Source organism: Sebastes umbrosus, chromosome 16 (assembly GCF_015220745.1).
Source record: "Sebastes umbrosus isolate fSebUmb1 chromosome 16, fSebUmb1.pri, whole genome shotgun sequence".
Lineage (NCBI taxonomy): Eukaryota > Metazoa > Chordata > Actinopteri > Perciformes > Sebastidae > Sebastes > Sebastes umbrosus.
Genome location: NC_051284.1, coordinates 9,833,536 through 9,858,953, shown reverse-complemented (window position 1 = coordinate 9,858,953; position 25,418 = coordinate 9,833,536). Strand labels below are relative to the sequence as shown.

The 25,418-nt window shown below is 41.0% G+C and overlaps 3 protein-coding genes across 11 annotated transcripts in view; all 3 read left to right on the top strand.

Moving 5' to 3' along the window:
• The window catches only part of LOC119474289 (apoptosis-stimulating of p53 protein 1-like), a 65,994-nt gene extending 50,186 nt beyond the window's left edge, over positions 1-15,808 (top strand). For 5 of the 6 annotated variants that reach the window (XM_037746228.1, XM_037746226.1, XM_037746229.1 and 2 more), the window contains 12 exons: positions 2,683-2,750; positions 3,073-3,280; positions 7,144-7,365; positions 7,491-7,718; positions 8,014-8,164; positions 8,840-8,877; positions 9,005-9,372; positions 10,304-10,441; positions 11,485-11,618; positions 12,076-12,242; positions 12,389-12,588; positions 13,909-15,808. In XM_037746228.1, the coding sequence (XP_037602156.1) occupies positions 2,683-2,750; positions 3,073-3,280; positions 7,144-7,365; positions 7,491-7,718; positions 8,014-8,164; positions 8,840-8,877; positions 9,005-9,372; positions 10,304-10,441; positions 11,485-11,618; positions 12,076-12,242; positions 12,389-12,588; positions 13,909-13,950 (1,964 nt within the window). In that variant the 3' untranslated portion in view covers positions 13,951-15,808. The remainder of the gene's footprint in view (positions 1-2,682; positions 2,751-3,072; positions 3,281-7,143; positions 7,366-7,490; positions 7,719-8,013; positions 8,165-8,839; positions 8,878-9,004; positions 9,373-10,303; positions 10,442-11,484; positions 11,619-12,075; positions 12,243-12,388; positions 12,589-13,908) is intronic. The other variant, XM_037746227.1, reaches the window with a different exon arrangement.
• Positions 3,766-5,445, top strand: LOC119474291. Its single transcript, XM_037746233.1, has 2 exons — positions 3,766-5,151; positions 5,282-5,445. Exons 1-2 carry the CDS (start codon positions 4,537-4,539, stop codon positions 5,327-5,329), a joined length of 663 nt encoding a protein of 220 aa, XP_037602161.1. The 5' UTR covers positions 3,766-4,536; the 3' UTR covers positions 5,330-5,445.
• Positions 15,809-17,110: 1,302 nt separating the features above from the next.
• sdsl (serine dehydratase-like) lies at positions 17,111-21,217 on the top strand. Of its 4 annotated transcripts, XM_037796259.1 has the most exons (10): positions 17,126-17,260; positions 17,545-17,633; positions 18,281-18,443; positions 18,593-18,629; positions 18,713-18,852; positions 19,017-19,105; positions 19,211-19,444; positions 19,547-19,677; positions 19,866-19,952; positions 20,829-21,217. In XM_037796259.1, the coding sequence occupies exons 2-10, from the start codon at positions 17,602-17,604 to the stop codon at positions 20,930-20,932; spliced, it is 1,017 nt and encodes a 338-aa protein (XP_037652187.1). In that variant the 5' UTR covers positions 17,126-17,260; positions 17,545-17,601; the 3' UTR covers positions 20,933-21,217. The 4 variants fall into 4 exon arrangements, with proteins under 4 accessions (XP_037652189.1, XP_037652188.1, XP_037652190.1 ...); XM_037796261.1 differs by lacking the exon at positions 17,545-17,633 and having other exon boundaries at positions 17,111-17,224; XM_037796260.1 differs by lacking the exon at positions 17,545-17,633 and having other exon boundaries at positions 17,116-17,260.
• Positions 21,218-25,418: the final 4,201 nt, after the last annotated feature.

Genomic DNA, 25,418 nt, shown 5'->3' with positions numbered 1-25,418 from the left:
GCGGTACCGCCGAGTGCTAAGCCAAATGGTTTAGGCAACGGCCTAAAATGATACTTGGATACAATGGACGCTGAATTTTGTGCCATGTTTTGGAATTTTAAAGGCCCACAATGGACTTTTTCCAATTATTTTTAGCCAGGCTCGCTGGCGGCGTGGCTCTAAGGACGGCAATGTCAGTCTGTCTGGCAGTCGATTGGTTGGTCCACCAGTTTGGGAACATCTTTTATATTAACTTTGGTGATCCCCTGACTATTCTAGCGCCATCGTCAGGTCAAAATCTTAATTATTCCCAATCCCCAATTTTAGCATCATGTACAGACATATTAAGCACATAAGCTGCCAAAATCTTCAGAACAATAATGGTATCAGTTTTAAAAAGCCTGCTAGCACCCTACCATCGTACAATATGTTCATATTATTAGTTTATTAAAACTAATGAGCAAGCTAAGACTCACACGGCTACTTCCTTTCAGCTAGTCTTTAGTTTTTATGGAAGTAAGGTAAGGTTAAACCAAAGAACTTATATTGATAAGAAGTGAAACCTAATTATACGTTCCATTGCAACATTAGCGCCCAACAGCAAAGCTGCGCCTCCGCCATTTTGGACTGAAAGCGACTACCGGATGCCAGCCTACAAAGTGACCTACGAAAGTAAAACTAAATTATTTCTACTCTATTGTCATATATTTAATGTCTCTACCGAAATGACCCGTGTTAAACGATACAAATATTATAAATATGCATACTATTATAACTATTTACTTACTTACTTATTTATTTATTAAACTTTGTTGCCTGGCTGCTTCCCAGAGGAGCATAAAGTAAGCGATGGACATAAATGGAAGTTAGAAAATTCCAGCACACAGATTTTGAGAGCAATCTCAAACATTTTCATATCAAGGACCACCAAAATCGACGTGCAATAGTCCACAGACCTTGGATGTGTAAGAGGTTGTGTCCTGTGCTTTTGTCTTTCGTGTTAGTACGTCGAATTCCGTTGAGGTTGTAACGTTACTACTAGCGCTACTAGCTACTGGCCGATATCCGGTTGTTTGGGAACAGAGACGTTAATACATCCCCCACGGTACAGGTTTACAGCATACAGCCCATGGGTGTATTATAAGATAATAAAAGTGATGAATTACAGCTACTTTATTATAGCTATATATGCATTATTATAGCTAGCAGGAAGCCGGGTGGCGTATCCCGTGTTCATTATGCCTGAATTGGACCAAAAAAAGATGCCAGTACCCTAATTCAGCAGTTGCATGACATGATCAACGCACGTGTCTTGGATATATTTATATGTATATCTTGGTAATATATCCCACTTCAAATGTATTTTTGTATGCATTTCAGTACATATGCCAGTACTGTAACGGCGCAGTTACAGTACTGGCCCATTTCCGGCACAACTTTTAGGACATAATGATTTAAATGAGGGCTATTTAAGTGTTCATACTGGGAAGTTGATTTACCTAAAAAAAAAAAAATGATTCTCTGATTTACAGACGTCTCTTTATACATCCATGGCCACAGACTCATCGGCGTTTTCAGTCCAAAACGGCGGCAGCGCTACCGCACCGCCATCTAGCGGCTGTTGTCAGAAAAGAACCAGAGTTTTGTCTCTTTGCTTCTACACTCTTTGGTTAAACTGCCATGAATCTGTAAAGCATTAAGCTAGGCCACTGACCTCCAGGATTGTCACTAGTTAATAGGCAACAAGATTGAGTGACCGACCGGCACCGTGACCGACACTGTCTCCTGCATTGTGTCCTGCATTGAACTGTGCCAATTAGTTATGCAACATCTGTGTGAGAAAGAGGCTGCTACCTTTCATAGCTAGCAGGCTTCATTTTCTAAGAGCTCAACATTTTAGCACAAGTCAGCCAAGTCAGTTTTAAATCTTCAACGCAGCAGCTTTCTGTTATTTGAGGTTTTGGAATGCATTCACAGTTTCTGAGTATTTGTTAACCAACAATTCCTCTTGTAAAAGCAACATAACAGCACCCTAAAGTCTATTTCCATGACTGCAATTGCCAGTTACTGTGAATGTTTGTCTTTTTTATTATCAGATACAGATGTCACCATAACAACAACCACAATACCCATACAATTTGCTACCAGGCTCACGATCACGAGAGTCCCATTGCTGTACTACTTACAGGATGTTAATCACATGTTTGCAGTGGAGAGAATACACTGTAATCACCAGTTCAAACATGCAGAGTAGTTGTTAAGCAATTTAGCACTTGTACTGTTGCTTTACAGTAGCCGATTTGCTGCGTTGAGGCAAAACAATTGAAAGGACAAATTAAGAAATAACTGGACTTGGAGTCTGTTTCAAATAGTGGATGATTGTTATGTGGTACTAGATAATGGAGCATGAAGGTAGCCATGTTTTATATTTGTATTTTGTCAATGGAATAACATACTGTAAATGGCAGCTTGTGTAAAACATTTAGGCCACTATTTAGCATCTAGATCCCTTCTAACTTCTTCTCAGCGTAACATATGAACTTACCTTCATATCTGTAACTCTAATCTCTCACCTTTCACCTACTTAACCTTCTTTAACATACATGTTTGTGTCTGTCTTTGCCTCTTCCTCTCCTTAATTGGCTTTCTCGTTTTAACCTTTGTCCCTTTCTCAACACTCTCTCTCTCTCTCTCTCTGTTTAGCTAATGAAGCGTCGTGGCCTAGCATCACCAAGAGTGTGTCAGATTGGAGGACCAACAGTCCAGAACAGGTACTGTACAGTTTGTAATACAAAAAACGATAAGAAAGATATCCAGTGTCCGCTTTGCATAGGTGCTGGATCAAAGAAATATCTAGCACATGAAAGATGATATAGAGGCATTCAAATATTCCTCATTTTGCTAAGAGCCTCCTTGAGGCCATTTTAAAGGTGCCCTAGCTCCCCCTTTGAAGTGTGCGGTTAATGACTGTGTGAACTTTTCAACCCAAGAAATATCTTTTTCCAAAATAGCAATGCAGGTTTTTACAGAAGAATAAGGATATGCAGCCAGGCTTTAGAAAAATCTTTTTTCAATGTCTCTCCCTCTCACCAGCTTCCCTCTGGTTATGGTACCTACCCCAGTGCCACCCACCAGGCGGCAGGGCATCACTGTGCCACCAGCTCCCTGCCCCGTTCTGCCCCCGGTACACTGGGCTGGCCCCGATCCAGTGCTGCAAATGCCACCTCGTCCTCCTCTTCATCGTCTTCCGCTTCACAACAAATACAGCAACGGATCTCCGTCCCTCCAAATTCAAGTCAAGGTAATTTAAAGACTACCTTAAAAAGGGAAACTTAGGTATTTTTCAACCTTGGTCCAGTATTGAGCGAGAACACTGCAGCCGGCAGCCGCAAAAATGGGCTGCAATCCCGCACTGTCACTGTACGTCCACTAAAAGTGCTTGATTTTGCCACTGACGGGCTCAGATAGGCCCTTTTCACGGAAGACATTTTGACATGTCACAGTAGGAAAAGCACAGGTGTAAATAATGAAATTAATGATGACTGAATTCATCATCAGAAAGCTGGGAACCTGAAGATTAAGTTGAGGTGCAGCTGAGCACTGTGTGTCAAGTTGTTCTAATTATAAATCAGGAATAAATATGAATGAATTTAAATAAATTGTGAGGTTTATAAGGGCTTAGAACTTTATGATAGACGTGTAATAAAGCATTCCCATGCTCTATTATGTCTCATAAGTTGTTGCAGCAATTTTTGGGTTGAAAATGTAAACAAAGAACAGTTATTCATTTACATTTTTATAAATCCACAGGGAGCCACTGGAGAGGAGTTAAAGAGCTTTATGTGGCTCCGGAGCTGCAGGTTGCAGACCCCTGATCTAAGTACATACTTGTATTTTTTACTCTCCCTTTCGTTTAGCTTGCAGGGGAGTCACCTTCTCCACCTGGCCCAGTTTCTCCAGCATTGTCCTGATCACAGAGAGAAAACAAGAGAAAAGGGAAATCAATCATGTTAACACAGGGATGTAAACTTAGGTATATTGGAAAAGGTGATACAGCAGGACAGACACACTACTGTCCAGCTAACGTTACTGGTTCTCTGTATAGGATGGGGACCAATGTAACTGGAGCAGAAAAACAAAAAGAAATGTTAAGAGTAGATTTTGCTTCACACCACCAAACAAAAGCAGCTTAAGTAGCAAAAAAAGTTCTGCTTAGCCGTGTAATCAAAACGTCTGTACGGGACTTTTAAAGTGATATTTCCTGTATATTTTCCCATATTCATTGGAAAAAAATCAATCGTCGTCACAGACGACACGATCACTCGAGAATCGCTCGCAGCCTGTGCATTCCATGCTACTTCATTCCGTTCTATGTCATTCCATTCTACGTCATTCCATTCTACGCCATTCCATTCTTAAACGAACATTCCATTCTACGTGCTTTGATACCTCATCTGTTACCTACAGATAGGCCCTACAATTTGTATCCTCCCCTTTTCAATACCAAATCACAAACCGGCCAGAGCTTTGCATCACAGAGTAAAACAAGTTTTTACAATGGAGAAAAGCAAAGGCAGAAGAGAAAGCAAAAAAGGCAAGAGCAAAAGGGTATCAAGCGCCGTCATCCTCTGGGATAAATGGATTCTCTTTCTTCGCAAGAAGGCCCGGCCTCAGCAGCCCAGGCGTAGACGAACGAAGAAGACCAAAAAGTCCAAGAGGAAGCCGGTCGATTTGAGAATTTCCGTGTTGAAAAATGAGCTCAAGAGGAAAAACTGTATCCCGCCAGCGGAGAAGATTTCAGTCTTCTACAGGTCCTGGGAAAATAGTATGTCCACTCTCAGAAAGCAGAATGAGACTGCTGTGTCTGCAGAAGTACATCATCCAGAGACCCCGACCAAAACCCTTCTCGCCAGAAAGAACCAGGCACAGAAAGGGGACCGACCGCGAGCTCCAAAGCAGGCTGCTACACCTGAATGTGTACCACAACAAATTGGTGCACCCGAGGGTTTTGTCCAGCATTCCTCTACGCCAAAGGATGATCCACAGAAGGATGTGTCCGGACAGGCTATGGAGAAAAGACAGGATTATGTTGTGAACGTGATGGCCGACCTAGACGAGCAAATGAATGATCTTTTGAACGGGTTCGCCGACCAAGAGGAGCACACGAAAAAGGTCATCGATAATCCTAAAAAACTCTGTCTGTGGAAAAGATTCCTCCGGTTATTCAAGTAAACTGGAGGACATTTCACATACTCATTATTCTCAACTTCCACTACCCCCCATCCTTATTTTCCTCCTATAGGCGGCCTGTGCAGTGATTTGCACTGTCGCCTCACAGAAGGTTGCGTAGGGTTGTCTCCGGGTGATCCGGTTTCCTCCCACCATGAGGGTGGCTACGTTGGGTTTGTGGCAAACATTACCTCCTTGGCGGAGGTATCAAAAATAAAAAAAAATAATAAACCATAATTATTTGTCTTATCCTCAAATGAATATAACATAAAAAAACAAAAATAGTAAAAATTGTTTCTGAATCTAAATGCATTTTATATATAAATACATACATTATAAGTTTTCATTTGCCATTTGGTAAACACTAACTGCATTGAAAGCCTGCAAGAATTCCAATCTCTTTATTCTCAGTGGATTCAAAGTAAACGTCAGAATGGCAAATATTTGTGTGTGATAGTCACCGGTACTGGAAAAAAAAAAAAAAGTCCAGATGAAATTGATAAATGTTCCTCAGATTAACTACATGTGTTGCTGGAAAACCTAAAGAGGAACATCTCCTCTTAGAATTAGCTGATTACTTGCAGCTCCATTGGCATCCCTCATCCCGCAACTCACTCATCTAATATAAAAAAGGGGCACAAAGGACTTCCAGAGTCCATTGATTAAACTGTGTCTGTTCCTCAACCACACACACATCTGCTAATCAAATGCAATCCAGTACAAAAGTGCTGCAAATCATCCTATACAATATAAGTTCACTTTTTCACTACATCATATTGAGAAGACAGGATGATAACTCTTTGGATCTTCAGTGTGTCAGTCCCTCCTATTTAAAGTTATAATATACAAGTTATTTTGTACAATAACAAACAGACCGGATCAAGCGAAAGGTAAAAAAGAAAAAACCTAGGGCTGTCAATTGATTAAAATATTTAATCGCACATTTTTTATCTGTTCAAAATTTACCTTAAAGGCAGATTTCCCCATGTTGCACTCTTGTCAACGGGAGTGGGAAATATATAAGTCTATATTTATAATTGGAGATCAATTAACAACAGAAAACAATGACAGATATTGTCCAGAAACCCTCACAGGTACTGCATTTAGCATAAAAATATGCTCAAATCATAACATGGCAAACTCAAGTCCAACAGGCAACAACAGCTGTCAGTGTGTCAGTGTGCTGACTTGACTATGACTTGTCTCAAACTGCATGTGATTATCATAAAGTGGGCATGTCTGTAAAGGGAAGACTCGTGGGTACCCATAGAACCCATTTTCATTCACATATCTGGAGGTCAGAGGTCAAAGGGACCCATTTGAAAATTAACATGTCAGATTTTCAAGTATCTTCACTACCTAAAAATCACAAGATGTGTTAATGCATTAAAGGAAATTAGTGGCGTTAAAACAAACTTGCGTTAACCCATTATTATCGCGTTAACTTTGACAGCCCTAAAAAATAAATTGTATTTCTCCGTAGAATCCTTTCCATAATTTTGTCAGACACTTATAATAACAATCTGAGCCCGTCAGTTGCAAAAACAAGCACTTTTGATGGACGTAAATTGACGGTGCGGAATTGCCCGATGTTATTACATTGCAGCCCGTTTCGCAGCTGTAGCTCTCTCGCTCAGTACTGGACCAATTTCAAAAATTGCTGTCCCCATTAGCCACTTACACACCAGGTTGAAAAATACCAAATTTTCCCTTTAACACTATGCTGAACTTACTCTTTAAGGACTGTCACAGGGGTGCTTGACCTTTCATAATGTTTTTTATTTAAGCAGTCATTTCTAACAAAATATTACAAGGCTCTTTATTTTAGGGAAACTGAATGATGCACTCATAATCTGTCTGTCATGGACATGTAGGTGTAGCATCTGGAAAATAAGTGTTCATTGTATACTTCCCCGACCTTGCCTCTACTGTTAGGCTCCACCTCCCAGCCATCTCCCTTGTCCCCACAAACAGAGCGAACAGATCCCCCTCCGGCGGTGGCTGTACGCCCCTACGTCCCGGACCACCCCTCCAGGCCCCAGTCCCCCAGGAAGGGCCCCGCCACCATGAACAGCAGCTCCATCTACAGCATGTACCTCCAGCAGCCGCAGGCCAAAAACTACGGATCCCTCAGCAACAGGACTACTGTCAAAGCAGGCAAGATTAAAATGTGTTTTTTACTCATTGTGCCACATGTAAACATAGTGCATGTTTAATGTTGCAATGTACACAATGAAAAATCCATCTAATCACCATCTGTCCCGTTTCCTTTCTCTCCGTAGTCTATGGCAAACCCATCCTCCCCACCTCCTCCACCTCTCCGTCCCCTGTCCCTTTTCTCCAGGGAGGAGGAGGAGGAGGAGGAGCAGTAAGGGCAGGAGGAGAGGATGTTACAGATAAAGAAGGAGGGAAAGGAGGAGGAGGCGAGAGCAGCGATGGGCAAATCCTCCCACCACCCACCGTGGACAACATCCCTCGTCCCCTTAGTCCCACTAAGCTCACCCCAGTTGGTATGTACCAGGGAATAAATCAAACTCATCAGGGTGCTGCCACAGTCTTGGCTTCATGTGGTGATAGAGAATAAATCTGTAACAAATGTCTAATACATTTTGATGCTCTCTGTGACACCACACTTGCTGTAACATTACATTATTTTATATTAATTATATGGCTCATCTCCCTGATCATTTCCTTAGAAAATTGCAACTAAATTGGAGAATTAATTAGACAATTAATAACAACATTACAATAAACAAATAACAGAAATGTGTAGTTTTTAAACAATCCCACCTCTGCCCTCCACAGCCCACTCCCAGCTACGTTACCAGAGCGATGCCGACCTGGAGGTTCTCCGCCGACGCCTCAGCAACGCTCCACGACCCCTGAAGAAGCGGAGCTCAATCACAGAGCCCGAGGGCCCACAGGGGCCAAACATCCAAAAACTACTGTACCAGAGGTTTGTGCTATGCTGTATACTGTAATATAAAAACAAATACATTTTTATGAAACTGAAACAGAAACTAAGGTGCTTTCACACCTGTAGTTTGGTCTGGACCAAGGGAAGAAATGATGTTGCATTTTAGTTCTGGTTCCAGTTCTTGTTCTGGGTCGCTGTCCCACACTTTTTAATAGAGTTAATGAACTGACAAAGTACATACAGTCGGATATAAGCACAGCAGTTTTAACAGCTTTTGACCTATTAATCAGGGAAACTACCCGCGCTGACATGCATACATGTTGATTTGCATGAATAGGTTATATACATGGCCTTACAGATCAATTATAAGATCACTTCCTGAACAGATTTCACGATCAGCAGGATGGATTTATTAGTAGTTTAGCTTTAGAAATCATGCTAAAATCACATATCTGCTATCATAAAATCCTGTGGTTGGTTCGTTTGCTTTCACACCATAAACAAACCGCACCAGAGTCCGCTTGGAACCGGTTGTTTGGTCCGCATCAGAGTTCGATCGACGGCGTTCACACCAGCCCAAATGAACCGTACTAACTGGGCAAACAGACCTGAGTTTGTTTTAACCGAAACAGTTCGGGTGTGAAAGCACCCTAGATGACAGTCGATAAAGGTTGCAGCAGTGTCGTTAAAGATGATTTCTGTTGTGCTGTGCAGGTTCAACACGTTGGCAGGAGGCATGGAAGGAGTCTCAGGTAAGATGTGATGATATGGCCTCGTTTCAGGACAAGTTTAGCTGGCATCTTTTGGTCTGTATAGTATCTCCCATTGGCCTTAAGAGTTTGATGATGCTTAAATCAGCTGTTTCCCTCTTAATTCCAGGCAATACTTTCTACCAACCCGACTGCCTTTTGGGTGAAATGGACAACATCCATTCAGCAAACGGGAATGCAGAACCTGGCGACAAGCACGTCAGCACGGCAACCGTGGAGGGCGAAGTTCAAAACCTCAACTCGGGCTCCCGCCGCTTGTCCCCTCCTTCCGTTGCCGTAGAAACACCCAAAGAAACGACAGCAAAGGTAGAAACTACCAATAATGTGTCTCCGCCGACCCGAACCAGCCCGCCCCCTGCACCCGATAGGCCAGAGGACCAGAACAATAACAACAAGAGAGGATGTAGTCCTGCACACAACTCTGTAGGCCACGCCTCTCCCTCGCCATCACCTCCTGCCCCCCCATCACTGCCTAAGGTAAGGCACGAGCTGCGTCCCCAATCACATACTATTCACTACATACCCAATAGGTGTACTATCGTTCAAAATACTTTTGTGTGAATAAACAGTAGTATGTATATCTTCGTTGTCACTTCCTGAGAGCCTCCTTGCTGGTTGGAGACGTGTAACCATGGTAACCCGTACCAATCTCATGTGACAAAAACAACAATTTGTGAGAATTAAAAGCCCCATTTCGACCGCGGGAACTTTCCCCAGTACTAAGAACCTTTTGAGGAACACTTTGCATTTTGACTGCAGGGACCGGGGTCTAAATTAAGTTCCAGGGACATTTTACCCCCCAAAAAATGTCAGGCGGGTTGTACTTTCTTGTCCCATGTCATGTTGCTTTTTCATACGTCAGCGGACTAATTTTCCTAATCTTTGCATGTCTTTAGACCGCGGTGGACATGCAGACAACAGTGGGCTGAGGGAACCTTTTAGTTCCTTGAAAAGTAGTTTTAAAAGACTTTTAGTCCCGGGAACTTTTGGTGCATGGGAACCCAGCTAAAGTCTAAATTAATTTAAAATATACATTACGCCTAGCAAAGTGAAATCTTGCACACAAAAAAAAAACGTTATTGATGTTACAGATTTGTCCGTCAAAGTCTGTTATGAACATTGTCGTCACTACCACATTGCATTGTGGGATATTTATGCCGGCGTAGTGTCTGGCGTTGCATACTTTAATATTTCACCGGAAATAGTATGCAATTTGCGTACTATTGGTTTCATACTAACTCACTTTCTTAGCAAGTATTCTGTTTAACTTTGTAATCTGTTACTGATAACCTAAACAAAAACAGTTGTTCTCTGTGAAAGCTACAGTAATGTGCTAGATTAAGCAGTAAGTAACAATTCCTATTCTGCACCGTCAACCCTGTTCTGTTTCTCTCCCTACGTGCTGCAGGTGAAGAGAACCAACCTGAAGAAGCCGTCGTCGGAGCGAACAGGCCACGGTCTGAGAGTGAAGTTTAACCCTCTGGCTCTGCTGCTGGACGCGTCGCTGGAGGGAGAGTTTGATCTGGTGCAGAGGATTATATATGAGGTAACACAAGATCATGTTGTTACAGTATTCTAGTACATTCTCATATTTCAAATTTGTAATGTTTATTAAATGTCTGCACTGCAGAGCTAAAATCAAATCAAGCCAAGTATATTTGCACAGCAGCTCAATATTACAGTGTGTCAAAGACTCTGCTTCACAACAATTGGTCTGAAGCCACAGAATGTTTCTAGAATGAGCGAGTACAGATACAAAATGTGTGATTAATATGCGATTAACTATTTTAAATCGATTGACGGCCCTACTCACTAGATAATCTTGACATTTTGGATTGTCTGTCGAGTAGAGCTGAATATCATCGTCGGACATGGTTTGGTTTTAATACTTCCAATGTGGTTGCACTTCTAAAACGTTGTGCTTTTGACACATTTGTGTTGAATGAAAAAACACATTTCCTTACGCAACAGAAGAATATTTGTGCATGCCAAAGATTACTGTTGCGCCCACGCACAGATTGCCTCAACAGATCTTGCAGAAAGCTTTTCAATGCCTCCTTGACAGCACTTGTTAAGCATAATATCTTTGATCCTCAGCAGCGCTGTCAGGGGGGAGAGGTGGTCTCAGTTGTCAGGTGTGGAAAGTTAAATTGTTGAGGACACACTCTGTATCACAGAGTGGTGTTTTTTTTTACAGCAGCACAGAGCTCCTGAGAACAAAGCCGAACAATCTTTAAAGGCAAGCCCCCGTCTATCCCTGACATCTTTCACTTGGAGGCCGGACAAAAGTGCTTACTGACTCTCCAGAACTGCAAACTCTAGCTGATACTCTCAAGGAAACATGCACATGCTTCACATCCAGAAGAAGCTCAGTTTGACGTTGTCGTACCCCGAGGCAGTGAGACTCAACGGCTTCCAAGCTGTTCAGAAAACGTTGCACTATCCCCAGTTTTGCAGTGAATTCACTTCTATAGTGCTCTCCACCGGGGTTTAAATTGAAAGGGTTGAGGCTGATACAGATATTTTTGTGTTTCTTCCATTGCAGTCTAATATCTCTATGCATATTTTCTTATTATATCTGTCTTTAAGGTGGAAAATCCCAGCATGCCCAATGACGAAGGCATAACTCCTCTCCATAATGCCGTGTGCGCCGGCCACCACCACATTGTGAAGTTCCTGCTGGACTTCGGAGTCAATGTGAACGCGGCCGACAGTGACGGATGGTCAGTACCTTCAGCCAGTCGTTCAATAATGTAATAGTGCAGACTAATAATAGAACAGTGGCAGAACTGAGGGTCCGGAGGGTGTTTGGGTAATGAACACGCTCCGTGGCAGCGATACCGGAGCTCAGCTCAGAGGCAACAATGACAGAGATAATTGTATTTCTGAATTCATTTTTTGGCTCAGCTGCCTTAGCCGTACTGTAGGAAGGAGATTACCAAGTCTAATGAGGCTCCGCATTCAGAAGTTAACTTGATTTAATTATCGATGCATTTGACTGGATTCATGTTTAGTTAGTGTCAGCCTGCATCGCGATGACATTAATTGTGTTTAGCCTATTAGGTTTTTTGATACAAGTGCATTACTGTAACGTCTTTTGTACTTTCTTGAATGAACCTCGTCTAGCTAGGGGGATTTTTGAGTCTGTTTTAAAATATTGTTAATGTCGTTCCTCCCCAGGACTCCTCTGCACTGCGCTGCTTCATGTAACAGCGTCCACCTCTGTAAGATGCTGGTGGAGTCGGGGGCCGCCATTTTCGCCACGACGATTAGCGACGTGGAAACCGCGGCGGACAAATGTGAAGAAATGGAGGAGGGCTATACGCAGTGTTCTCAGTTCCTCTACGGTAGGTAGATAAAGACAGACAGATGCTGAGTCAGCAAAGCTAAACTTCACAAGGGGAAGAGACATTTTATTACTATAATGTGACGATTAAACTCTCAACTGAACAGAATTTGTTTTTAATACAGAAAACTCTGTTTCTCTCTCCAGGTGTCCAAGAAAAGTTGGGTGTGATGAACAAAGGCTTGGTCTACACTCTGTGGGATTACACGGGCCAGCAAGCCGACGAGATGTCCTTCAGCGAGGGCGACGCCCTCACCGTGCTGCGTCGGCGTGACGACACTGAGACAGAGTGGTGGTGGGCACGGCTCAACGACCGCGAGGGATACGTGCCTAGGAACCTACTGGGGGTGAGAGATCTGAAAAATCCAAATTCCCATAAAAACACTCACAGAAAACAAATGAAAATGCATTCACCTCATTTATTGCCATATACTGTATATATACTGTATATGTGTGTATAAGTATACCACGAGAAATGTCTTGATAGAATAATCAAAAGGCATTGCAGAGGTGAATATTATGTGTGGGAATGTTCCTTTGTTTTTCTGTGAGCATTCACCGTAATGATGTTAACAAATAAATCCGACAATACACAGGCAATTTAATGACGTCCCCGCAGTTGTGGTGTTGAAATAAAATCCAGTCCTCTTTGTCTGAGACCGAGTAAACATGCGGTCGATTCAGAGGCGTGACTGAGACCTTCAAAACGTGGTTTTGAGACCAGTTTCAAGACCGAGACCGATCTCGAGTACTACAAGACCAGCTAACCCCGTATACTGTAGTAGCCCTAATCCTAAATTCAAAAAGGAATGTTTACCAGATAAATACATAAATCTATTTAATTGTAAAAGTGATTGGCTTTAACAGAGAGAGAGAGAAAGAGAGAGATTTATGCATTATTAGACAGGGCTTGTGCCATTTAAGCCTCACTGAGCACGGCATGTACACACTCCATTATTGTACCGGTAAAGCTGAACTACACAGTAGTTATAATAAAACTGTCCATCACAGTGTCCCTTTACAGCTCCAACCTTTCAGCTGCAACTATTCTGTATTACATGCAGTTGAAATAATACCTGGATGTTAGATCTGTACATTTACATTAGGAAGTAAGAAGAAGACGACATACTTTATTGATCCTCGAGGGGAAATAACATTTTTTCACTCTGTTGTTATTTTTTTACACATTACACATTACACACAAATACATCACACACAGACTGAAATACATACACACGTGCACAAACAGGACCTATACACATGCCTTAATGGAGAGATGTCAGAGCGAGCGGTTGGGGATTTGCTCAAGGGCACCTCGGCAGTGCCCGGGAGGCAAACTGGCACCTCTCCAGATACCAGTCCACACGCCGTACGCTTGGTACATGCGAAGACTTGAACCGGCAACCCCTCTGGTTCATAAGTCAAGTCCTGAGCTACTGTCATCCTTAAGTACATGTGAAGTTTCAAATTACACTAAAGACCAAAACTCATTCAGTGAGTTAACTGTGAGAAAATAAGAGAAAACGTGGCAGATTTGTCCCCACGCGGTGTTTTACGGTCTGCCTCCATGATGTTCAGGCACCTTGAGAACAGTGTTAACATGATGTAATGACCCTGCCCTCTCTCCTTCTCCCGCTCTCTCTCTCTTTCTCTCTCTCTCTCTCCAGCTGTATCCAAGGATCAAACCCAGACAACGCTCGCTGGCGTAAAGCCCAGATCAGGAGCCATGTGCACGCTCGCAGAGGGCGCATGCACCCGGAGAAGGAGAGGAGCAGCAGCAGCAGCATGTGGGCGGAAGTATTAGCCGAAAAAAAAAAAAATAAAGAACAAAGGATGGAGGTAGAAAGAAAGAGACAAACAAAGCTGGAGCTCACAACTCTAATGAAGCAACTTTTTTCCTGTTTGTTTGGATGTGATGCTGGAAAACCACAGAGCCACTTTATGCTAGAGTCCTAATATATTTTCACCGAGTTGCTGCAGCTAAAAGGAAATTGCCTGAATCTTATTTTGAGCAACAGTAGCTTGGCAAACTTCAGTTCAGCCGCATGAGAGAAGCTGAATAGAAGAAAAAAAAAATCATTTGGATGCAGCTTTGAGCTCAAAAACATGAACACATGAGCTTGGATTCACGAGGCTCTATCTGACATTCATCCAAATAATCCCCATCTCTTGAATGCCACTTTATTTTTGTATGGTGTTAATTTAATAATAATAATAAAAACACCCAGATGGATCTTCGTAAAGCCAAGCTCATCGACTGCACAGCAATGAACAGAGTATGTTGTCTGAAAACACGTTCACACTGTGTGGTGAGAAGATTTAAATGCAGTAAATGTACAGGCTAGATCAGGTGAAAGTGTGTGTGAGATGTGAAGTTGGGAGAGAGGAGGGAAAGTGAGAGAAGGGAACAGATGAATGTGTGTTAAAGGAAGTCAGGGTTTTGTCAAGTTATGTAGATGGAGCAGCTATTAGCAGGAATAACGTTTGAAGTGCAACCACAAGACTAACAGAATCCAGCAAGCTTTTGATGCATGGTGGCTGAGGTCCACATCAACCCACATGAGCAACAGATGTTGACAATATAATATTATGGCATGGTTAAAAAAAAAAAGAAAAAATTGTTTGAACTGATTTCAGAAGAATATTTCAAATCTGATTTCACAAAATGATAAAAAGAAGCATCTGTGATTAATTACAGATGTCTCAACCTTTTACTATTCTGCATTTCTGTTGACTCAGCACTGGCGCATGCGGTCATATCAACATCTGTTCAACTGCAAAATGGTTGCTGCTGGTTAGAGAGAGGAGGAGGAAAGAAGGAAAACAAGAATGTGTTTGTATAATTTGATTGATTTTGTGAAACCAAAGCAGCTACAACATGGAAACGAGGAGGAGGAGGAATTAAAGTGACAATATTCTCCTCATTTTTTAATATAACTTCTGCCAGTTTGTATCCGTTAACACACAATATCTAGTCCAGACTAGGGCCTGGCACATATTGGTCCTCATACTGGGGAAATACTGATACCAGGCTCTAACACTGACAATATTACAAAGCAGTGTTTCCCATCTACCAAGATGAAGATTGCAAATATAATCGTATACATTATCCCCGGGATAACTGCTATAGTGTTCAAATGGGGCTAAATCAGCCCAGAGTGAATGAACAATCTAAAGTGTGAAAACAACTTGACTTTCTCAAGTTCTTTTTTTTTTTTTTTTTCATATTTACATATTTTAGTAGTTGTATGAAATGTATTATTCCCCTGTTTTGTTGTTTTATTTAAACAATTGTTTTTCTATTGTTGTTATTATTATTATTATTAGACATCTTTATGTGTCAGTGCTGGCGCCACTCACTGCTGCCACCCAGTGTACAGAAGAGGTTCTGACACAAAGCGTCATTTCCTTGAACATGCTGTGTAAAATAATGAGGCAATAAGTGGAGTGATGTTTGATGTGAGAATGGCACATTGGTGTGAGGAGCGCGAACCATTTATTCTGTGTATATGCAACCTGTAACTAAACAGCTAATGTATCATAATAATAAAGAAATTATAATCCCTACAGAGAATCAACGCTGTGACTGACTCACTAGAGATTGTGAGTGTGATAAAAAACATCTGCGTGTCAGAGGTCACAAACACACACACACACACACACACACACAAACACACACACACAGGCACATGCACATTCACATTCAAGCCTTGGTAATAAACTGTGGACTTTAGACAGGAATTAAAGTTCACAGGTCACTCGAGTCTCTGCACCGACAGAAATTCTCTTCGCACGTAAGTTTATTTCTATTTAAATTCCCAATATTGTCACACTGTGCTAGTTAGTTTGTAATGTTCCCTATTTTCAAGAGCTAAAAGTTGCTGACATGCTGGTATAACTTGTCTTGAAATACAAAATACTTGTAGAGTTACCACACACTGGAAGTCTAGCTGTGAATTACCCTAGCCATCACAAAGACTGTAGGGTTTCTGCTCATTTTGTCCTCTTGTCTGTTTTTTTTTTTGTTTTTTTTTAAATATTTATTACATTCTCAAACAGTCATGTCAATATTGTATTATACTGCATGTTTACTAAATATTGCCTTGTGAGGGAAGAAAAACAAATATTTGACAACCTTAAAGCAGGAAAACATGGAGTTTAGCCCATACAAATTACCGGTCAAAATATAATTTTAAAGAATATTGTTGTGTACACTTGATATAATATGATGTGCAAATACCCTACATTCTGTCCTCTCATCTGTTTTTTTTTTGTCTTTTTTATTATTATTTATTCATTACATTCTCAAACAGTCCAGTCAGTATTGTATTATACTGCAATACTTAATATTGCCTTATGAAGGAAGAAAAAAATAATAATTTGTTGACCTTAAAGCAGGAAAACATGGAGTTTAGCCCATACAAATTACCGGTCAAAAATATAAAGTTAAAGAATATTGTTGTATACACTTGATATAATATGATTCAATGATTCAAGCCCTTTATTGTCATTGTGTAGTACAACGAAATTAGATCGTGACAATCCCATAGGTGCTAAAAAAGATAATACAATAAAAAAAGAGATGCAATATAAATATAAAAAATATAAAAGATAATACAATATAAAATATAAAAATACAATATGTATATTGATGAGATGACAGTTTTGCCAGATTATTACACAAAGTGTCCGTCAGATAATTATATACTTCAGAGACTTTTATTTCAGGACAATGATGTGCAAATATTTGATATTATTATTGTTATTATTAGTATTAATGTCATAGACTGTGATTACTGTGTTACTGAAAAAGTGAATCAAGTGCAACGTTTATTTTGAAGTTCAACCGGAAGTGGTAGCTTGTTACTGGTGGGCTCTTCTGTTGCTACGTGTTAGCTACGTCATAGCCTAGCATGAGCTATGCATAGCTGTGCGCTGAACATATGACACACTGCATAAAATAAACCATCCTATCACTTAAAGGTCAGAGGCTTGTTTAACCAGACGTTTTATCCAAACGTAAGTCAACATTTAATACCTTAAAATACCTTAAAGTTACCTTATGACGTACAGTGCACGTTGCTAAGGTGATGTTACGTCATTAAATTGGTTTACATTACAACTTTATGTGCTTTATGTGTAATTATAAAATATGGAACAACAATGATCAAACAATAATGTCTTATTGCGCATTTCTGCTTAACTTTAACTTCATTTCATTACAATAGGCGTCACCAAAGCTTCAGTGATCTATAAAATGTGTTACAACTATGATTTTCCTGCTTTTCCATGTTCATGTGCAGATGTGCCTACATATTCCTATGTTTCCTGGCTGCATTTGAAGGCAGCACTGGTCATGCATGGAACACAAGAGGAAACAGGAAACATCAGTGTAACATCTGTTAATATATAAACAATCTGTAGTAAAGATAATGTATTTTTCCTGTGAACCACCTGCTGAGCATTACTGAAGATGTCTTATTTCTCTTGAAAGACAGATTGAAGTACTAGTGGCTGTTAAGATAAGATAAGATAAGATAAGATAAGATAAAATATTCCTTTATTAGTCCTGCAGTGGGGAAATGTGCAGTGTACAGCAGCAAAGGGGATAGTGCAAAAAACAAGATGCATCAGCTAACACAGTAAAAAAAAGAGCTAAACAAAGTGTAACAAAATATGAACCATTTAAACAGAAGGAAGTATAAAAATAGGAGCAGTATATACAGTATTGACAATAAACAGACTATTAACAAAATTGCACAAGTAGAAAATGATATTGCACAGTGAGAATGAAATGAAATTCCACCTGAAAATATTGCACAGTATGAATTACACCTGAGTAGTGATAATGATAATAATATTGCACAGTTAACTAACTTCCTGCTTTGAAAAAAAACAACTAAACTCTAGATCCACTCAGTAGCTTTTTATCTGGAGCTCTCATCCGTATTCCTCAGTCCTCATCAGTGGATGGTGTTTGCACAATCGTCATCACACTCAATTTTCTCCTCATCTTGACACATTTGTTTGGCATTTTAGTGAAATCAGGTGCACCATGGCGAAGCATTTCCACCTGAACACGCCTCTGTTGGAGAGCGTCAGCATGTCCAAATGCGTGGGAACCACCGTGTACCTGAAGATGGAGAATTCCCAGCCCTCCGGCTCCTTCAAGATCCGTGGCATCGGACACCTCTGCCAGCAGGTAGGAGCCCTCCTTCCTCCCTCTGCTGGTGCCTCCATAATATCAAACACTGACTATCTGACGTGTCACTTGAATTAAAGGCCAATGTTGACCGATTGTGGTGTAGAACACTAACTTGCCATTTTTCATTTCATTGCCCCTTTCTGCAGCTCGCCAAAGAGTCCAAAGGAGTTGTTTGCTCCTCAGGTGACAATTTATACTGTGACACAACGTGTTAATATGCACAATACGGTATAATTTGGAGACTGTGACATGGCCCTTTTTTCTAGGTGGTAATGCAGGTATGGCTGCAGCCTACGTAGCCAGAAAAATGGGTGTACCGGCCACCATCGTAGTTCCCTCCTCGACTCCTCAGCTGGTCGTTCAGAGACTCCGGGATCAGGGTGCTACTGTCAAGATTACAGGCAAGGTAAAGTATAATATTATTATATAATATATGATTAGTGATTTCTTTTAGTTGCACACATTGGTTCTGATCTGATCATGGTTGTTTAAACAGCAAGTCTGTAATTGTGTACTGAAGACAAAAAAAAAGAGTTTAGAAGAGAAAATGACGTAAAATCTTCTTCTTAGGTTTGGGATGATGCCAATGCAGAGGCTCTCAGACTGCAAGAGACTGAAGGACTCACCTATGTTCCTCCGTTCGATCACCCGCTGCTCTGGTAGAAACACTCATCACAATTAAAAGTTTCCAGTTTCCTGCAACGGAGTGTTAATCTTAAACCCTGCAATTCTAAGTTACTTCCATTCCAACTCTTCGCGCCCAGGCAGGGCCACGCCAGTATGATCACAGAGATCGCAGCCTCTCTGGGTCCCGGTGTGAAGCCCGGAGCCGTGCTGTTGTCCGTGGGCGGAGGAGGGCTCCTCTGTGGCGTCATCCAAGGCCTGAAGGATGTAGGCTGGACAGATGTACCCATCGTCGCCATGGAGACGCCGGGGGCCGACTGTTTCAACGCTGCGGTTAAGGCGGGGAGGGTGGTCACCCTGGATGACATCACTAGGTTAGAGGTTAAAAGGAGTTCAAATGTTTTCTGCAGTTCCGCTTATTTATTTTTTTTTTAATGCAACTGAACTGACTTCATCGTCTTCTTGTCTTTCCACAGTGAGGCGAAATGTCTCGGAGCAAAGACAGTTTGTAAGAAAGCTTTTGAGTACGGCCAATGCAGCGAGCTCACAATCATCTCCGAACTTGTGACTGACCAGCAGGCTCTGCAGGCTGTCGAAACATTCCTGGGTCAGTGTGTGTGTGTGTGTTTGCTGCTCCTAGAAAGTTTCTTTTGGCTGGTAATGAATTGTTATTGGGAACAGTCCAAATATCCTCCAAGAAAATGAACAATCCTTACTTTTTGTAATGTTGCTTCATGTTGGCTTTGCCTTTGTTTAACTTAAACTCAGTGTGTGTGTGTGTGTGTCATCTTGTAGATGAGGAGCGTGTGTTGGTGGAGTTGGCATGCGGAGCAGCACTAGCAGCTGTCTACAGCGGACTTGTACGCAGATTACAGGATGAAGGTAACTACTATACTACTGCTACTCTGGAGTCATCATCGCCTTAAAAGAAATTCACCACCTTATTAGTTCCTCTGAATTTATAACTCCGCTGTTTATTGATACAACAGTGACACCGTGTCTGAGACAGGAATTAAGATGCGTCACAACACTTCAGCCGAGTAATCTGGTTGACAATTCATCACAAACATGTTTTGTTGCAGTTCTCAAAGGAACAGTGTTTAGCATTTCAGGGGATCTATTGGCAGATATGGAATATAATATTTATAACTATGTTTTCATTAGTGTATAATCACCTGAAACTAAGAATTATTGTGTTTTCGTTGGCTGAGAATGAGCCCTTTATATCTACATAGGGAGCAGGTCCTCTTCACGGAGTCTGCCGTGTTGCTCCGCCATGTTTTACATTACCTGAAGTCCACCATAGTTCTCTGACACACTTGTGAAACTGCGGTAACGTGAGCCTCAGAGTGCAAAACCTTGGTTCCCGCCAGCTGCCGCCTGACTTCTGTTTCTTCTAAAGTAGGGTTATTATGGTAAAGATGGCCTCTGCGGTAATCCAGTATGAGCCGCCGAGTGCAAACCTGTGGTAACGCTGATCGCCTTGCTCAGTCTTGCAAAGAGAGGAGTGAGCGGAGGGGTACTCAGTTGGTTGCAATCTGCAACCACATCACTAGATGCTGCCAAATCCTACACACAGTACACAGCCTTTGTTTTCTCATGGTTCCTTTTTCTTATGCATGCGTTCATCATAAGACCTTTTTGAGATTACAGTCATGTTGGCAAAAAATGTGTTTAATAACAATATTTATGATAAAAACTTACTGTATATAGTTATTTCTTTCTAATGAGAGGAAACCTCTGGAACTCTTTTTTTAGGTCGGCTGCCGACTGTCTTGGGCCCCCTGCTGGTGATCGTGTGCGGTGGCAGCAGCGTCGACATGGAGCAACTGACCAACCTCAAACGCAAACTGCAGACTTAAAGTACCGTATGTGTGCAAACGCGTGTGTGTGTCTGTATGGGTGCATTGCAATAAATGTGTGTCTATGTGAAAAAGATAGCATCAGCTCAGTGAATGACATGTGGATGGATGAATGGAAGAAAGATGAATTCCTGGAAATAGTAAACAAAAGGTACAAGAACTACAGAAATGTATCGTCTGGTTTGCAATATCGGTAGTTAAGAAATGAGTGTCTTCTTATATTGCAGTGTAATTTATAAGTCACATAAAATAATAAAATGAAACGAGTTTCTTAGAAAACCAAAATTTCTTCAGTTATAAATAATTGAGTGAGCTCAGTGAACTGTCAGAAATCAATAGCTAGGTTTGACCACATGGTGGTGTCACAGTTCAATAGACTATACATAGGCCATGCACAGAGTCTCATATGAAAACTTCATAGAAAAAAAAATATATTTTCTGCTTCAAACAGATATTTGTTGATGTTGATTTGATTATAAATGAACTGTACTTCAGCCCAGACAGTCTGAGGCATTACAACATATTACACAACCACCTAAATATTTGTGCATTTGAGTCTTCTTTTTTTGCGAATACATTTCGCAGCCTTGGCTTGTTTTCAATTCAGTAATATTATATTTTAGATGAAAACGACAGACCTTTTAATGCTGGATTGTTTCGTGGCATTTTCACCGACACATTACAAATAGAAGTTCAGTCAGTTTGTGTTATGTGTAGGACGTTATTACTATGGAAACGGCTCCTCGCTGTTCTGCCTGCGTCAGAGAAGTCAGTGGAAAGTGTTGCGTTTAACAACCTGTTGATAGTCTTTCTTAACTCTCAGACAGTTGCATAAGATGTCAGGTTCACAAGCAGAAAATAGACTTCATAGCTGATCATCTGCGTGCTCTGAAACACAACATGGTGTATTAAAAAGCACCTCAAATGATTTACTGATTGAAACAAAAGATATATTTTTGAATATAGCAAATAAGAAACTGTAAAGAAAACGACTCCATATATACTGTATATATATATATGATGATAATAAAGACTGATCTGTAATTAACATATTTAATAAGCGATAGTCAATGTAAACTGGTATTTGCACTAGTATACTCATCAGTTTGAATCATTTTTAACTCAAGGGTCACTTATTAGGTTTCTTCCAGAGCTTTCAACAACATCACATGGCCTTTATCTGCAAATGCAAATGCTCAACTGTCTTGGTGATGGTTCGGTTGTTACCTAAGTATGGAACTTTGGTCTTGTGATAACATGTCGGCAGCAGGTCAACTATACAAGGGGCTGCTGTCCATCACATGAGGACTTTCTTCATACCCATTCAGTAAAAACATGATAGTTTGTATTTGCATTTTTTAGTTGTATGATTTAAGAAAAAAACATGAAAATAAGTTGCAAACATTTTTTTCTCTGGCTAAAAAAAAAAGCTAATTTAAAGGAACAGTGTGTCGCATTTCGGGGGATCTATTAGCATAAATGGAATATAATATTCATAACTATGTTTTCATTAGTGTATAAATCAGCTGAAACTAAGAATCGTTGTGTTTTCGTTAGCTTAGAATGAGTCCTTCATATCTACAGACGGAGCGGGGTAGTGACTAGAAGGGAGTCTGCAAACTGGGGAAAATCTTGCAAGATTGTTAAGGTTAGGCATTGATCTTGAATAGTTAAAGGTCCCATATCGTGCTCATTTTCAGGTTCATACTTGTATTTTGTGTTTCTACTAGAACATGTTTACATGCTGTAATGTTAAAAAAAAACGTTATTTTCCTCATACTGTCAGCCTGAATATTCCTGTATTTACCCTCTGTCTGAAACGCTCCATTTTAGCTCATTTTGACAGAATTTCAACAGAGTTGCGTTGCTAGGCAACAGCTTGGGTCCATGTTTACTTCCTGTCAGTTGATGACATTCACATACACTGCAACCAGGAATAAACTGGGACACATTTAGAAGATTTACGTTTAAAATTGTGTCAAGGGTCTAAATATTGTATATTCGTGACATCACAAATGGACAGAAATCCTGACAGCTTGTTTCAAATGCAGAGTTTCTGAATACGGGCTGTGTGTATTTCCCTGTGGATTGAGTGTTTCGATATTTTTACAGTATTTATATAGAACTTAAGCCTGCTTTATAATAAAAAAACATGAAAATCTCACTTTTTTATAATATGGGACCTTTAAGGTTAGGCCTTAACCTTGAATGTTTAGGGTTAGGATAGGTCGTTGGGCAGCGAGACTCGCGATAGTTTTTGTAAGTTTTTGCAGATCTCATCAGATTTCGCAATTTGCGGGCTCCCTTCTAGACACGACCAGGGAGCGGGTCCTCTTCATGGAGTCCGCCATGTTGCTCCGCCATGTTTCAACAGTAGCCCAGAACGGACAAACCAAACCCTGGCTCTAGAGAGAGCCTTTAGTGTTTTTATGTTACCTGAAGGCCACCGTAGTTCTCCGACACGCTTGTGAAACTGCAGTAAAGTGAGCCGCAGAGCGCAAAACCGTGGTACCGCCAGCCGCTGCCTGACTTCCGTTGCTCCTAAAGTAGTGTTATTATGGTAAGGATGGCCTCTGAGCACGTTACCGCAGTCTTGGAAAGTGAGGAGTGAGCGCAGAGGTACTCAGGTGGTTGCAATCTGCAACCACATCACTAGAAGCCGTCAAATCCTACATACTGTACATTTAATCGAAATGGGAATATAAGGCAGTTGGTTTGAGTTGCTTTGACACTTTCCAAGCGACATCCTACTAATCCTGCATATTTGCTATCGAGGACCTCAATGGAAATAAGTCTTGAACTTGTATTATATTTGACACTGTTGTAGTTGTGTGATTTAATTTCCTCTCCCTTATGATGTTACATTGAACTAAAAAAAAGATTTTCCGCTGTTGCATCAGTTACTGACTGATGAGATGACTCAGAGATGACAGCCACGGCTGAATGACGGATATAAAAGTCTGGTATTATTTTTGGGTATTGTTTTTCTGAGACTTTTACAAGATTGGACATCTTATATAAAATAAACACTTGTTTATGGGGGCAAAATACATATAGTTGGATCAATCATTTTGCACTGGAGGATTCCTATCCCTCAAGCCTCCAGCATCATATACACTGAATGTTTCAAATATTAAAGAGCTTAAAATCCATTACCACTCATACAGTAGTTCCCCATATCAAATCCATCCCGGTAACATAGAGGAGCTACGACGACAGATAAGTCGAGGATTTGTATTGTGTATTGTGTAAAAGGGATGGTGTCCCTCAAGCTTTATACATCCTGTGTATATGAATATATCTTCCACATCAATAACGCAGCCCAGAGTACATCATGGCCTTCATTTGACATTTACAACATTTTTAAAAGCATTAAGTATATTCCGAGGTGCTTGTTGCTAAGCGATAAACATCCTCGCTTGCTTGGCGTGAATGCATTTAATGTAAAAACAGGTGATATAAGTCGGTATATTGCAGCTATGAAACGCCTCTCATTCAGTCTCAGTGTGTGTGGCTCCTCTGAATAACCAATGTTCCCAGCAGCACCAGAGCAGCAGGAGGCTGATGGAAGTGTGTAATTCCCAAGCGCACCGTTGGTATTCACGCCACAAGGTCATACAGGACATGATTGTACTGTAAATGCTCCTCTGTCATGTCAGACTGTGAAACCACAGCCTCGCAGGAGAACGCTCAGATGAAAGGAGTGAAGGTGATTGGGGTGTAATTGGATATATTTACATCATGAGAAATTATCTTTTCCGCCCACGCACGATTAAATAACAGTCGGATTATTTACATCCTCTCCCGGTCTAGATGATCTACCTGACCTGCAGCTGTGCTCCCTCCTCTGGTGAGTGGTGATTCGGGCAGCCTGCAGATGGAGGAGCTAATGGACGTGCCAGCCCATTTCTATGACAACAGGAAGGAGCTGCTTTGATGAGCCCAGCAGAGGGCATTTGAGCCGAGCTGCGGCTAAAAATAGGACGAGGTAAACAAGAATGAATGGGGGAAGAGATAGAGATGGAGATGATACATGCATGTCTATGCACATGGACATGTTGGTGCACATTTGTTTGCGCGCATGTTTTACCATCTTCAACCAGTAGGCTCTTTTCCTGACACACCATATTCCAAATGCTGTGCCGTCCGTGTTTTTTTGTTAAATTGCCTTAAAAAGTGACTCAAAAATGCAGTCATACTCCAAACCTATTCCCTCCAGGACACAGCTCCACCACATCTGGATAAGAGAAAGTCACTATTATTATTATTTAAAAACCTGTTTCCAAATACACCTCGACAAACACACTGTAGGTGAAACCCCGTTTGTACATGCCTCGCATATCAAAGACAAAAACCTAATTGGTTTTGTTGATTTTTGGACACTTCTGTTCTGAAATTGTCTTTGTTTCCAATCGATCATTTGTGTTAAATTTGCTCACTTTATTACTTTTTCGGAATCTTTTGAATTTGTGTATTACATATAGTG

Excerpts from the sequence above, each read along its gene's own strand:
- sdsl (XM_037796259.1), top strand. The coding sequence starts at position 17,602 with ATGGAACACAAGAGGAAACAGGAAACATCAGT. Across the intron at positions 18,630-18,712 it reads AGGAGTTGTTTGCTCCTCAG|GTGGTAATGCAGGTATGGCT; the intron begins GTGACAATTTAT and ends CCTTTTTTCTAG. Across the intron at positions 19,445-19,546 it reads ACCCTGGATGACATCACTAG|TGAGGCGAAATGTCTCGGAG; the intron begins GTTAGAGGTTAA and ends GTCTTTCCACAG.
- LOC119474291 (XM_037746233.1), top strand. The coding sequence starts at position 4,537 with ATGGAGAAAAGCAAAGGCAGAAGAGAAAGCAAAAAAGGCAAGAGCAAA. Across the intron at positions 5,152-5,281 it reads AAGAGGAGCACACGAAAAAG|GCGGCCTGTGCAGTGATTTG; the intron begins GTCATCGATAAT and ends TTCCTCCTATAG.